General features: G+C 51.2%; 1 protein-coding gene across 1 annotated transcript in view; it reads right to left on the reverse strand.

Moving 5' to 3' along the window:
* Positions 1–10,093: 10,093 nt before the first annotated feature.
* The window catches only part of GTF2F2 (general transcription factor IIF subunit 2), a 101,983-nt gene continuing 98,314 nt past the window's right edge, over positions 10,094–13,762 (reverse strand). The window contains exon 9 of the mRNA XM_075422195.1: positions 10,094–10,981. Within this exon, the coding sequence (XP_075278310.1) occupies positions 10,862–10,981 (120 nt within the window). The 3' untranslated portion in view covers positions 10,094–10,861. The remainder of the gene's footprint in view (positions 10,982–13,762) is intronic.

A 13,762-nucleotide genomic window follows, 5' to 3' on the forward strand; every position in this document is an offset into this window, starting at 1 on the left:
TTCTAGGTGACACCTTTTGGTCTGGTGTGTTTCTTAGGGTGGCCTGCAGGAGAGGTTGCAGCAGGACGTTTGTCCAAGGATTTGGTACTGTTGGTAGTGCAGCTTGGTCCTGGCGCTCTGCAGTTTGTCTCCAGGTGGACCTCGCACAGCTTCTGCCTGTGGCATTGGAGCGCGAGAGCAGGCTGAGGGCAATAAGGCAAAGCTCAAGAAGGTCATAGTAGCGGAGTGGACCTTCATCTCTCATGATTGCACAGAGACTTCCATCTCTGGGAGATACCAAAATTAATTAAAAAATGACATGAGAATGGAATGTGCCACTCAAGCTGAGTGCTTGCTGAGCTGCTTTGTCAGACAAGGATGCTCAAATGTGTCCTCAGCTGTAGCGTGACTGCAGGATGAAGGTAGGTTGGATGGAGCCCTTGTCTCACACCAGCGCTCTGTCTGAGTTGGGGTAGTGGGAACAGGGTGGGGAGGGGGTGAAATCACTAGGTTTTCCAACACAGCCAGGCTGTGCTACCGGCTCCTCTGTGCTTGACAGCTGTGCCAGGAGCAGATCAACTAGAACTTGGTCGAGTTTACAGGGTTTTGGGTTTTTCTGTACTTGCCTTCTCCCTGGGGAGGGAAACGCGAGGGGTGGCCTAACTCTGTCCTAGGCTTACTGGGAGGGAGGTGTGTGCCTGGGCTTGAGACTTGGCTGTGTGTTGGTAGCTTCTGTTCCTGCTGTGTTCCTTGCTAGCAGGTGCCTCGCTTTGACAGAGCCGGAGCAACCGGCCATTGCTTCTCTGGCTCTTGCCGAGATGTGACAGCGATGGGTTCCTTGCGCTTTCCACCTGCCTGCCCCCGTGGCAGTCTGGGTTGAGTAGAGGGACACAAACACCTCCGCAGAGCCCCAGGTGGGGTGGGGGTTGTGCTGCTGCTGACAGCATCCCAGGCTCTGCCGGCCTGGGATGGTGCCTAGTCTGCAGGTCCCTACTGTTGCTTCCCGCTGCAGTGAGGGAGAGGCGTAGGAGGTGGAGGTGCTGGAAAGGGGAGGGTGCAGCCTGCTTGTTGGTCTGGTCTGTGAGGCCTTGGGCTTCCCCTTCTGTAGAGTTTTGGCATCTTTGCTGTCGTCTGTCAGCTTTCAGCGCCCCGGTGCCGGGAGGCTGAGGTGGAGGTAGGTCTCCACGGGGGTGAGGTAGATGCGGCAGTGTGCTGGAGGAGGGAGTTGCTGTCTGTGGAGGTGGGAGCAGAGCGTGCCCTAGTTATCTGGGAGGTTCTCGTCTGGTTTAAACACACTCTATTTTAGTTCTCTGGGAACTTCGTTTATATTTTTTTTTTTTTTAGCTTTCCCAAGGAAGGGTCTTGGGCCAGCTGCGCTTCTGGCTGAGGGACAACTTTGGTGTCATCTGAGCAGTGTAAATGAATGCTCCTCTGCTTTCACCCAACAGGGCTGAAAGGCAGGGAGGCAGGCTCAAAGCCGAAATAAAACCACTGTCAGCCAACTCCTGCTTTCTTTGCAGAGGATTTGTTTAATGGGGCTGGGTGAGGATGTTACCTTACCCCTCCTGCTGCATGTTTGTTAAAAACCGGGAGCCTTAGAGGAACGGGGGGGTAAGCGCTTAGTTTGAGATGTTTTGCTTGTGTGGGCAGGGCAGTGCTTGCATGACTGTGCAGCCCCTGGTCTGGCTGTGCAACCTCTAATGATGCCACTTCCAGTGAGTCTGAGTGTTTAAAACCAAGCAGAGCTGGGGTATGGGAGTGTGAGCAGCTCTTCCCCTGCTTGGCTGGTAACACTGGGGCTGGGAACCCTGGGCATGAGCATGGAGCAGATTGCTGTGTGGCAACTGTGGGTGAATGATGGAGGTGCCATCAGGCCAGCAGGTCGAGGGAGGTTCTCCTCCCCCTCTACCCTGCCCTAGTGAGACCCCATCTGGAGTACTGCATCCAGTTCTGGGCTCCCCACTTCAAGAAAGATGAGTAGCTACTGGAGAGAGTCCAGCGGAGGGCTACAAAGATGGTGAGGGGACTGGAGCATCTCTCCTGTGAGGAAAGGCTGAGGGAGCTGGGCTTGTTCAGCCTGAAGAAGAGAAGGCTGAGAGGGGACCTTAAAAATGCCTACAAATATCTGAAGGGTGGGTGTCAGGAGGATGGGGCCAAGCTCTTTTCAGTGGTGCCCAGCAACAGGACAAGGGGCAATGGGCACAAACTGAAGCACAGGAAGTTCCATCTGAGCATGAGGAAGAACTTCTTCCCTCTGAGGGTGACGGAGCACTGGAACAGGCTGCCCAGAGGGGTTGTGGAGTCTCCTTCTCTGGAGATATTCAAGACCCACCTGGATGTGGTCCTGTGCAGCCTGCTGTAGGTGACCCCGCTTTTGCAGGCGGGTTGGACTAGATGACCCACAGAGGTCCCTTCCAACCCCTGCCATTCTGTGATTCTGTGCTGCTTTGAGAAGCAGGTGCTCAAAAGCATGGTGAGCACAGTCTTGCTGTTGGGTTGAGTGGCTTATGGCAAACTGCGTGCCATCCCGTCTGTGCTCTGGGCTAACTGGGGTATTTAATTGGTGTGTGCAGACATGCCTGACCAGTGGGTTGCACGCTCCTGACGATCTCATGCTTGTCTCCATGTGGTAGCTGCCTGAGTGGGCAGGGCGAGTGGATGTCAGAATCCAGCTCCTTGTGTTGGGAGACGCTGTTAGGCAGGAGGCCCGGGGCTGGTAAAGGCACTTGTCTATGGTCTGTGGTCCAACTCTGAGGTGGAAATGAAGTCAGTGAATTTCATCATAACCCAATTCCTCCTCTTCTGGCCCCTCTTCATTTCAAGCAGCTGTTTTCTGGGGCTGAAAAGCTGAAGTGATTTGAGAAGGCAAGACTTCATACTGCCGTAACGCTACAGCTCTGGAGTTAATGAAATGATTAAAAATCCCTCATCATAACAAATGACCCAGCTGCTGCTTAAACACAGCCCCAACCGAAGGACAGCTTTAAAACCTATCTCCATCTTGTTTTAAAACATGTGCTTATCGGGCTTGTGTCTCGCATTCCTGGGAAGATATTTTCCATGGCTGGAAGGGCTGTGGAGCTGGGAAGGATCCAGATGGCTCTTTCCCTGAGCCTCACGGAGCGGGTTAAGCAGCTGGGTAGAAACCTCTCCTCTGCTGGCTTGAGTCTCAGCCCTGCACCCACTAGGAGCCAGCTGCTGGCAGGGGCAGGAAGACTGATTACTTATAAAGGATGGGGGGACAGGGGACTTCTCCCTTAGTTTTGTATGTTTGTGGTTAAGGGAGTGATGCTGTGGGGCTGAAGGAAGCGGCTTCTGTGCTGGGCATGTGTCCCACCACTCCCCCTCAGTGCCTGCACTTTCTCATAGTTCTGCTGCCCAGCTGGGTCTTGTCCCTACTGCAAATCCACTCTTTTTTTGACCTCTCGCAGCATCCCCGCAGGTTCTCCAGCCCACAGCCTGTGCGCAGGGGTTCAGCCAAGCGCTGGCAAAAAAATCCCCCCTCCTGCGGGCCAGCGACCGTGCCGTTAACATCCAAACACTGCTGCAGCAGCTTGCTGCTCCTCGGCCACTTGCTCTGAGGAGAAAGGGTGCGGGCTTGGGGACATCCATGCAGTGGAGGGACCATCTGGTGTGCTGGGGGAGGCACTGGTGGGGCCGTGGGGAGGTGGATACCCCCATTGCCCTCTCTTAGGTACCCAGCTGAGTCAGCCCAGCTCTGTTGCTTGGCTTTGCCCACTCAACATGGGCAGGGGGTGGATGCCAGAGCCCGGGTGGGCGATGGTCCTGGAGACTGCGTGGCCCTCAGCACAAGGAGGGAGAACCTGCAAAGGGAAGATCTTGAATGAATGGATGTAGGGAACAGAGTTGGGTTTGGTTTTTTCACTTAGTTTAGCTCAAGGCCAGGAGGAACTTAGGATGTGGTTGTTGTCAGAGAAGTAAAATTAGATGATTTTTTAAAAAAAGATGTAGGGAAAAAAAAAAAAGCTGCAACTTGCTTCCTTCCCTTAGCAATTCTCTGGCTGTTGAGCTGGTTCAGGCCAGCCCACTGCAGTCCTGGCAGTGTTTGCAGCGACAGCCGTCTAGGGAGGATGCTTTTATTAAAAAGCTATAGCGTCTGCATCAAGATACCTCTGCTTTCTTGCCTGCTGCTGCTGGTTTGGAGCAGGTAAGATGCCTCCCTCTGCTCCCATGGACCTCTGGCTGTGCTTCAGCTCTGCAGCCGCTTCCCCAGGATGCGGCTGCCATTGTAAACTGGGATGTTTTGCCCTGCGCCAGCCGGCAAGTAAATCTGCACATTGCTGCTAGTCCGCAGTGGGAGAGCAGCAGTTAAACACCACGTTCATTTAGCTCAGAGATGTCTCGGTAGGAGGAAAAAAAAAAAAACCTAGCCAAGCCTGAAAGTCTTTGCCATAAACTGCTCAAAATCCATTGCCAGGGGCACATCCATGCTGGTTTGTGGTCCCTGTGCCTTGGCTGCCTTTTGGTTGAAGCTGCAGCTGGAAGCTGTTGTATGAAGATCACAGCCAAGGGGCCGTGGCCAGGGCTGGGGGCCTGGGGGAGCCTGTTTTGGGTGCCAGCAAAGGCTGCTGATCCTGGAAGCGTGTTCTGCAGGATGCTGAGGATGCTCGTACCTGCTGGGTGTTCCAAGCCATTAAAGCTGCACGCATCGCCTTCTGCTTCTGGCAGACGGGAGCCAGACACCCTAGGAGGCCTTTTTAGACTATTTTGGTGGGTGGTACCAACCTCACCAACAAGGCAGCGGCTGAACGAGGTGAGAAAAATGATGAGCAAGCTTTTCTCTGCAGCCCTCCTGTTACCCCAGGAGCCACCAGCTGGGGTTCACCTCCTCGTCTGCGACCAGCAGTGGCAGGAGGAAGCACTGTGGGCATTCTGGGGAGCGGCCCCCTTTTCTCCCATCCTCAGCAAGGCAGGGACATGCCGGCAGTCCTGCCAAAGTGATGCAGCTCTGATTTTTATATGGAATGTCCAAAAAATTCTATTCAGAACTGAATCCAGAAAGGATTTAAGAATTAGTTTCCCAAGGTTCCTCTCCTCTACTTGCAGCTCTGTCTGCACCTGAGCTGGGCACCCTTGGCCCCTCCAGTCAAGGCAGGGAGGGATGATGGCTCTGCAGCAGTGTGGTTGCTGCAGGCTGCAGCCATAAAACTGCCTGTAGCTGCTGGGTGCTTGGTCGAGCTGCCCACAAGAAGGTGTTTGAGGGGGTTGGCTCAGCCTTTCACCCAGCCTGGCAGCACGTGCTGTCCAGGTCACCTGTCATGGTGGGGCTATGGGTGCTCTAACTCCCATAAATCCACCTGATTTTTAAGCCGAACAGCCGAGACAGCAGCTGCCCAAGAGTAGAATGGTTTTGTGTTCGTGGCTGCCTCGCTTGCTGTGGGCCAGGCAGCTTTGGGAAGGAGCAGCAGGAGGAAAGTCTCGTGGCTGGGGGTGCCTGGGCTGGTGGACCCTGCATGGACGCAGCCCTCACTGCTCCCAGCCTCTCCCATCGCCGGAGTATAAATAGCCTCTGCCTGGGGCTGGGCTTGGCCGGGTGGTGGAGGGAGGCTTTTCAGGAATCCACGCTGGGCTTTATGTGAGCCTCTCTGGAGGGGGGGAAAAAAAAAAAAGACCTTAAATTAGACATGTGAAGCCCAGGGCAGGTTGGTCTCATTTCCCTCCCTGAGTGCTGTCAACCCTCGCACCACAGACTGGTGGGGCAGCTGGATGGCTGCCCATAGGCCCAGGCAGCTGAGCAAGGACTCCATCGTTTCCTTCCTTGCTTTTAATTGAGCCTTTGCCCTTGCCTGTTCCTCTGCTGCTTGGTACTTGGTTATCTGTCTCCCAGCTGCTGAAAGCCTTCCCTGCCTCCTGGAGGTGCTCAGGTCTGCGGGGAAATCCCGCTCTCAAGGTAAAACTAGTTAATGGAGTAGAGGGGAAGAGAAACAGTCGTCGTCTTCCTTTCAGGGTTGAAAACCAGCCACTGCAGCTTCTCCCTTCTCCTATTTATTTCCCTGTAGCTGCAAAGCCCAAACCCCTGTGTAACACTGTCAGGAGCAGAAAGCCCCTCTTGGATGGCTGCGCTTCTCCAGGGAACGCATTTTGGCCAAGGTACTCCTGACCAGCACCAAGCAGCTCCTCGCGCTGAGGGTTGCTGAGCTGGGCAGGAGAACGGGGTCGCTGTAAGTTCAGCTGCTGGTGCTTGAACCTCACTCATCTCATGAGCCCTAGGGTGCAGTCAGCTGGAGGAATGCTGAACGGTGCCTGCGTTCACGGACCCCTCTGGCTTACAGGAGCCCCAGGTTTCCCATCCAAAGATATTTATGAATTGCTTATTCCCAAATAGAGTGAACTCAAAAATTTTTAGGGTTTGATGAGCGCTGAGGGTGGAGCAGTTTGACTTTGAGCCAGACAAGAGAGATGTGAACCCTAAGACACCTGCTGCAGCTCCGGGTGCTGAGCCTGTGTGGAAAGGGCTTTTTTTAGACCTTCCCCATTGGAGTTTGTCATCCTTGTGCAAATAATTAAACACTCCCTGCGAAAGGCTGACCCTGCAGCCTGGTAGCTACAGAGTCTTGGTTAGGAGAGCCAAGGAGGAGTCCTCCAGTCCTGCCACAGCTAGGAGAAACGGGGCAGGTTGTACCCAGCCGCAGCTCTTTGAAAAGCTCAAGAAGCAGAGCTACCTTCCAGGTGAGCCTGGAGCAACGGCTCAGCTCAAATAACGCGTTAGCAAGAAAACTGATTCGTTAGAAGTGGATAAATACAGTGACTAATGAAAATGCCATCCCGGCGACAGGGACGTGTGAACGTGGGTGGGCACAGCTGACACCCGCAGGAGGTACGTTCAGCTGGAGCCAACTCCAAGCAGCTGGTGAAGACAATACGTAGCTGACTCAAAGCATGGTTGGCTTTCAGGGAGCATCTGCTGGGATCGCAGCAGCTACGAGCTCCGATCCCAGGCCGAGCTCTGCTGTCAAAGATGGTGTCAGCAGCGGAGGTCTTGTAGCCACATAAACTTCCGCTGGCCCGCAGCTGATAGGCTTGGTGCTTTCTGCTCCCGTTCCTCAAGCAGCCCTGCCTGTCCCACAGGCTGCAGGCAGGGCAGCGGAGGAGGCAGGCAGATGTTTGCAGCTGTGAGCTGGCGGGGAGCAGAGCACGGCAGCACTGGGACCAGCCTGTCGCATCGGCTCAGGTCCGTGCCGGTACCGCCTGGACTTACTGAGTATGGAATTGCCAATGACTCAAAAAACTGGCCATCCGGGAGAAGTAATGCTGGAGAGAAGATGCGCTTTCGATCTCATGTAATGGCATTTAGGACGTTGATACTTCTGCTCGTGCCTACGGGACCCATTCGTGGACCAATGTTTCGACCCCTAATATTCAAGAACATCTGCAGGAGCAGAGTTCAGCAGCCAGCAGAGGCAGCAGTACATGGGAAGACCGGCAGGGAATCGGTGTTCATCACTGCTGCGAGTTCAAATTAATCCAAATGTGGGGGCTGAGGAACCAGACTTGAACGCCTACGAGCCTCCTCCTCCTCCTCCTCCTCTCTTCTGGCAGATGGCAATCCTGCTAACAGCACTTGTGTAAGCTCCCCTTGCAGAACTAGCCGAGCTGAGCTACGGAGTTTTTGCTGGTTATTATGTGCTGGATCCAAATGAGGTTGCCTCAAATGCTAAATCATTATCGCAGCCTCACCTGAAGTTAGACCAGTCCCGCAGTGCATTGAGCTACTGCAGAATCATAGAATCATAGGTTAGAAAAGACCTCTAAGATCATCAAGTCCAACCATCCACCCACCACCACCATTCCTACTAAACCATATCCTGAAGTGTCACATCTACACGTTTTTTAAACACCTCCAGGGATGGGGACTCCACCACCTCCCTGGGCAGCCTGTTCCAATGCCTGACCACTCTTCCAGTAATTTTTCCTAATGTTCAATCTAAACCTCCCCTGACACAGCTTGAGTCCACTGCTTCTCGTCTATCGCTAGTTAGCAGGGAGAATATGGGGCCCATAGCAGTGTGCCTACCTTGCTGCTTCTGTCTCTAGGGTGGTTTGTGCTGCAAGACCCCGTGGCTTGGCTGCAGGCTGGATCACGACCTGCCAATGGCATATAACAACTCCACCTCCACCTTTACCGTGTGCTCCCACCAGGCAGGAGCCGGCAGAGTCCTCAAATGCACGGCACAGGTCCTGGTGTTGGCACACCATCTTCCATCCTCTAGGTCAGCATCTCTATGGGCTGCTGTGCCCTTCTCTCACGCCACATGGATTTTGTGGCTGCTTTTGGGGCTAAAACTCCAGTTGCACCCTAACAAGGTAGAAAGCCTTCAAAGTCATGCAGGAAGCAGGTAAAAAAAGCAATTCATGAGCTCCCTGGCTTATGGACTGTCCACTGGATACCTTTTCTTAGTTTATCCTGGCATAGCATTTCGTAGTTCCATTTTACGTTAAAAACTCGTGCTACTGCAGAGAAGGCTGCAAGCAAACCAGGGCACCTTGGCTTTCTTCAACCTTTCTGTTGCTCGCTGGTTGAAAACTTCACTGCTCGTTTACTTCTAGCACTCTCCACGTTTTTAATGGTGCCTGTAAAAAATCCATCTTCTGTAAAAAACATAAAACCCATAAAAAACAGTGTGCTCTGTACACTTTCCATTACTCCTAAGTAGAGCCTATTTACCCTGTCCAAAGGCACTCTGCAGATCAATAAAATACCTACTTAGATCTTCTGGCATTTCACGCTGACTGATTATGTCCCTCTCAACTGAAGACAAACTGTGAAGCAGCAAACTCACATAAAACCAAAAATACAAGCAGATCCGAAATACTTCCCTGCTGAGCTAATCCTGCTGGGAAACCCACTAAAGGTAACCTTTTCTCTCTGAAACAGCATGGTCATTTTTACCTGTGGCACTGAACTACAACATTAATAAACTGGGATTGCACAGCATCCCCCTGCACAGTTTTAGAAGACCACGTGAGGAGCAACACAAGGGAGAAGCTGACCTGGACCTTCTAGGGACCTTAGATGCTCAAACAGGACATGAATCCAACAAAGGAGCCCAGCTCATGAAAAGCAAGAGTTTTCACCCTACGTGCTTGTGAATGCAAGTCTCCGGAGGGCTTGAACAGCACGAGGGGTAGAGCAATGTGCACAGGCCCTGGCTGTCGCTGGGGAGCACATAATGTACCGTAGTGAGACATGAAGGCTGCCTTCCTGGGCTCCTCTCGTCATCCTCAGGTATCTCCTACTGCCGTTAGCACGCTGGGTCGGGCTCACGGAGCCTGAGGAGACAGTAAGTCAATGGCAGTATTTATGAAAGTACACACAGATCCCTGGAAAGTGATCTGCTCTTCAAAGCAGTTCCTCCTAGGAACTGAACACTTCATGCCACGGAAAGCTGAGCACCAGCAGGAAGCATATCTACAGAGAGAGAGACAGACAAACAATTCCAGAAAAAATGAACTGGGCAAAATTAAAATGTGTGACTTACGCATAAGGGGGTCAAGAGTTGTTTTACAACCCTCCGAAGGCATTTGACCCCCCCTCCGAACCTTTCATTGCTTCCAAGTGGACCAATAATGGAATGTTTGCTTTTCACACAGACCAATTATTTTATTACTGTGTGCAGAAGTGATCACAGAATCATAGAATCATTAAGGTTGGAAAAGATCTTGAAGATCATCAAGACCAACTGTCAAGCCACACATCTTCAGATGCACACATCTGAAGAACTGGAGGGAATGTGAAAGTTGTGCTATAAAATCTCACCTTCTGCTTCATTTACAGGTATAGTAATGAGCTTTTTCCACTCTCTTTTCTTTGGTCTTTTTTTAAAAAAAAAGCTTTGAGAATATAATTAAATAGTCCCGTCCCATCTCCCTCCCTGGCCCCTCCCAAAAAGGATGCTGAACAGCCAGCCCTTGCAATGTGCATTTCAAAAACGGGGGAACAGCCACACAGATACATTAAGCAATCTTCCCGAAAATGCACAGAAACCCAGTGGCAAAGCCAACAACAAAAAACACGGTTTGAAAAAAAACACTTCACACCTATGCTATCTAAATCACAGCATGTGTTCAGTCAATAACGTAGAACATTGCATGGTACAAATTAAAATAACGCTTTTATTGATGCGCTTAAACATAAAACACAGGTAACACCATAAAAACCAACCCAAAGAGAAATCTGTTCTTTGATGTACCTAATAGATGTTTGTTGTTTTTTTCTCAGTCATCATGTGGAGGGGCTTGTTGTCTTCCCACTGACCCGTGTATCACACAGCCTCTGCTTTAGGGGTTTCTGACTGCGTTGGTTTGTTCCTGTGGAGTCTAAGGACTGTGAAGAGCACCATGGTTGTGGCTGGTTCTCCTAAAGCCTGATCCCACAGGAGCATCACATCCATTCCACCCAAACACTGCACAAAGGGTTGTGCTTTTTTGCAGCCTTCCAGACAAAGCCCTGACAGATCCCGGCAGAAGGGAGGTATTAACCTGCTTCTGCTGGAATGCGAAACCACAAATTTAGGGGTTCCTCTAGGACGTGTTTTCCTTCGACGTCACTGAGGCTTGGAAAAGCCACAAAGCTACCAAAAAAAAGTTAGATCAGAACTCAAAAGATTTCTAATACAGATAAATCTAATACAAGTTTATTCTAGAAATACTTTTTTCCTGTCAAAAGATAAAACACTTATAGAAAGATACAAGAAATATTCCTTGGAAAAAAAAATGAAGCTATGGAAAATTACAAAGTATCAGCTGCTGTGATTTAACTTGAACCTTGCAGAATTGCGCTGTGCTCAGTCCTGTCTGTAAACCCACCACGGTCCGCTCAGCGCAATCACTCTAATTCTCTCTTGCTTTGTAAATGCCTTTGCTAATCGCTCTTGTCTTCTCCTTGGTAGTGTCTGTACTCTGGCTTCAGCTCCCATGTGTTTTTGTGGGTCCCCTTCACGTTGTAGATGCCTATTTCTCTCAAAATTTCTTTCAAGTATATCTGCAAGGAAAAAAAAATTCAAATTACACAGGCAGGCAGGCAGGCGATTAGCACGGTTCCTACGCTCAACCGCGTCAGCTCGGCTCCTAACGACGACCCGGCAGACAGCAAGGTTGGACGATCAGCGCTAACCTGTGCGCCGACGACCACCATGTGTCGGACGCCAGCCCCCCAGGCGCCTGCAGGGATGAGAGCAGCGCGGGGGTATGGCCGGGCGCGCGGCCCAGGGCTGCAGCAGGGAGCACCCGCGCCCCGGGGCGATGCTCCCGGGCAGTCCCTGCAGCGGCGAGGCGGGCGCTCGCACTGCTTGTGCTCCACGGGCTGCCCCCATGGAGCTCCCCGCGCCTCTGGGAAGGCAGGCGATGCTGAGGGCTCCCCGGGGCCGCGGGACACATGCGGGTCTGTATGTCGTCTCTATCCCACACGTCTTCCTCCTGCTGGGATTTCTCCGCCTGAGCTAGAAGCTCTCGGCTCTTCGTCTTGCTTGGGGTGGGATTATCTTGAAACTCCGTGCCTTACTCAGATCCCATCAAAGCCCCTGGCTGTTGGTTTTCATGCCATTTAGCAAAGCTTTAAGTGTTTTATTATGGCCTCATTTTTAGAGGAGAGCTGCGTAGGTGCCAGAGAATTTTCTAATATATTCAAATATTAAAGCTAGGAAGAGAAATTGAAAAAAACCAACCAAGCAAAGCTATGATAACCAGTCGCATAACCTTCGACACAAGACAGCTCACTAATATCACCCTCCTTTACTCTTCAAAATAAACACCAGTAATTTGTTTCAATTTTTAAAGAGTCGTTTGCCTGCTTGTTTATTTAAATATTAACCGGGACTGACTTGAGTGGATTGCCATGGCAACCGCAGACCACAGTTTAAGAATCCCCACATTAAATTCGTAATTGCTTTAGTTTGAGCAATTTCATCCTCTTTGAGTGCATATATTGAACTGGAGTTACTGGAACCCTTGTATTTGCTGTATCTACAGTTCCACTAAGTGAAAATATCAATATACTCCAGCTCACAAAGAAAGCAAATATTAGTTGGTGACATAGGCAAAACAGAACAGCCGATTGCCCAGTCTCTTCCTGACACTCTTCTCATTTTTTGCTAAATGGAAAAGTTGGGAAATAAATAAATAAAAAATAAGAATAAAAATAAAATAAATAAATAAAAATAAAATAAATAAAAAGTATGTTTATAGAAACTGATTGTTTTTCTCTCTCCAGATACATGTCAAAAATTTACAAAGCAAAAAAAATCCTCAGCCCACACTAACAACGATGCTTCGCTGGGACTCATGCAGCAAAGTCATTCTTAAAAACCTGTCTCGAAGCATTGAGGGCTGTTTAAAAGATCACTTTGCCCAACAAGTAATCAAGACGACCCTGTCAGATGGCGTATACACACTAGTTTCCTAGGCTCTTGTCTTCTTCCAGGGCGGCTGCGCAGGGGAGCTGTGCGCGGGGAGCGGGGGGCTCATTTCGCTCGCCAGTCTGGGGGGTTCCCGATGCAAACCCCAGCAGGTGGCAGCAGGAGATCAACCGACACCTCCGAACGCACCTTTCCACAGCTCCTCTCTCGCAGGGATGCTGTCCCTATCTGAGAGTCAGGCGTCTAAGACAAACCTGCTCACTGCAACAGCAATGACTGCGCAAACGGCTCGGACGACGACACTGCTGTCACGCAATGAGCTTTTTAAAAGGTGCTGAAAGCGGGCGGAAAAGCGATCCCTACGTGAGCGCGTGTGGATGTGTGTACCTGCAACACCCACTGCTCGCTTTGCAGCCCTTGCGCAGGCACGCGGGGTAGCTTCCAGCAGTGCCGCTGACAGGCACTTCAAAAGATGGCACAGCGGGTGGGTGAAACACACTCAGACTCCAGGTTAAATTCCGCTCTAGGCCACACAGACAGATTAACGGGAATCAAAAAATAAAACTGTAATTGTGCCTGGTCCCACGAAGCACATCTGTATGCAGCTCCCGGCTGAGAGACCCAGCCTGCATGTGGGACGCGCGGCCAACTACGGCTGCAGGCTCCCCGGCTCCCCGCGGCTCGCTGCTGTTCGGTGGCCGCTATCTTTGGGGGACGTTTTGCACGGCGCAGTTCTTGTCTCTCGCTACGTGCTCGCGCCTCTGAACCGCCCACCCAGTTAAACGAAGGTGATTTTTCGTTTCAACTCGTTTTCAGACCCAATTCCTCAGGCAGTTCCACTTCCTTCAGGGAAAAACCTCCAAGACTTTTGATGCAACGGTGTAACAAAATTGAACAAAACTAACCCAAACTGAAGAGCGAGGTTAACATCTCTGCCACAAGTAAGAGCACTTCAAGACAAGACCGTGAACTGCAGCAGCCGGGGATTTCCAACATACTCCCATCTGCCATCTCTGCTGCCGGGGGGAAACGAGCAGCAATGGTTTTGGGGAGGGCAGCTGAGACCATTAACCCAAAAAAATCACTCTGCATGGACAGACAACGCTGAACTGTTGGAGCTTTCAGACAAGTACAGATCAGGGATAATCCTGCTGTACTGCACCGTACTTGAGAGCAAGCGGCTTGATGAGATGACTTCAGGGGATGTTACAATTTTTCCTGCAGGATCACTTTTCCTTCCAGAAACGAGGACCTTCCACCTGGGTCTGCGCTGTGCCAGGTTGGCCTTCACATCTTATCACAGACACGCAGAATCATTAACATGAGAAAAGACCTCTAAGATCATCAAGTCCAACCGTCAACCCAACACCACCACGCCTGCTAAACCATGTCCTGCAGTGCCACATCTA

This window comes from Opisthocomus hoazin, chromosome 1 (genome assembly GCF_030867145.1).
Source record: "Opisthocomus hoazin isolate bOpiHoa1 chromosome 1, bOpiHoa1.hap1, whole genome shotgun sequence".
Classification (NCBI taxonomy): Eukaryota; Metazoa; Chordata; class Aves; order Opisthocomiformes; family Opisthocomidae; genus Opisthocomus; species Opisthocomus hoazin.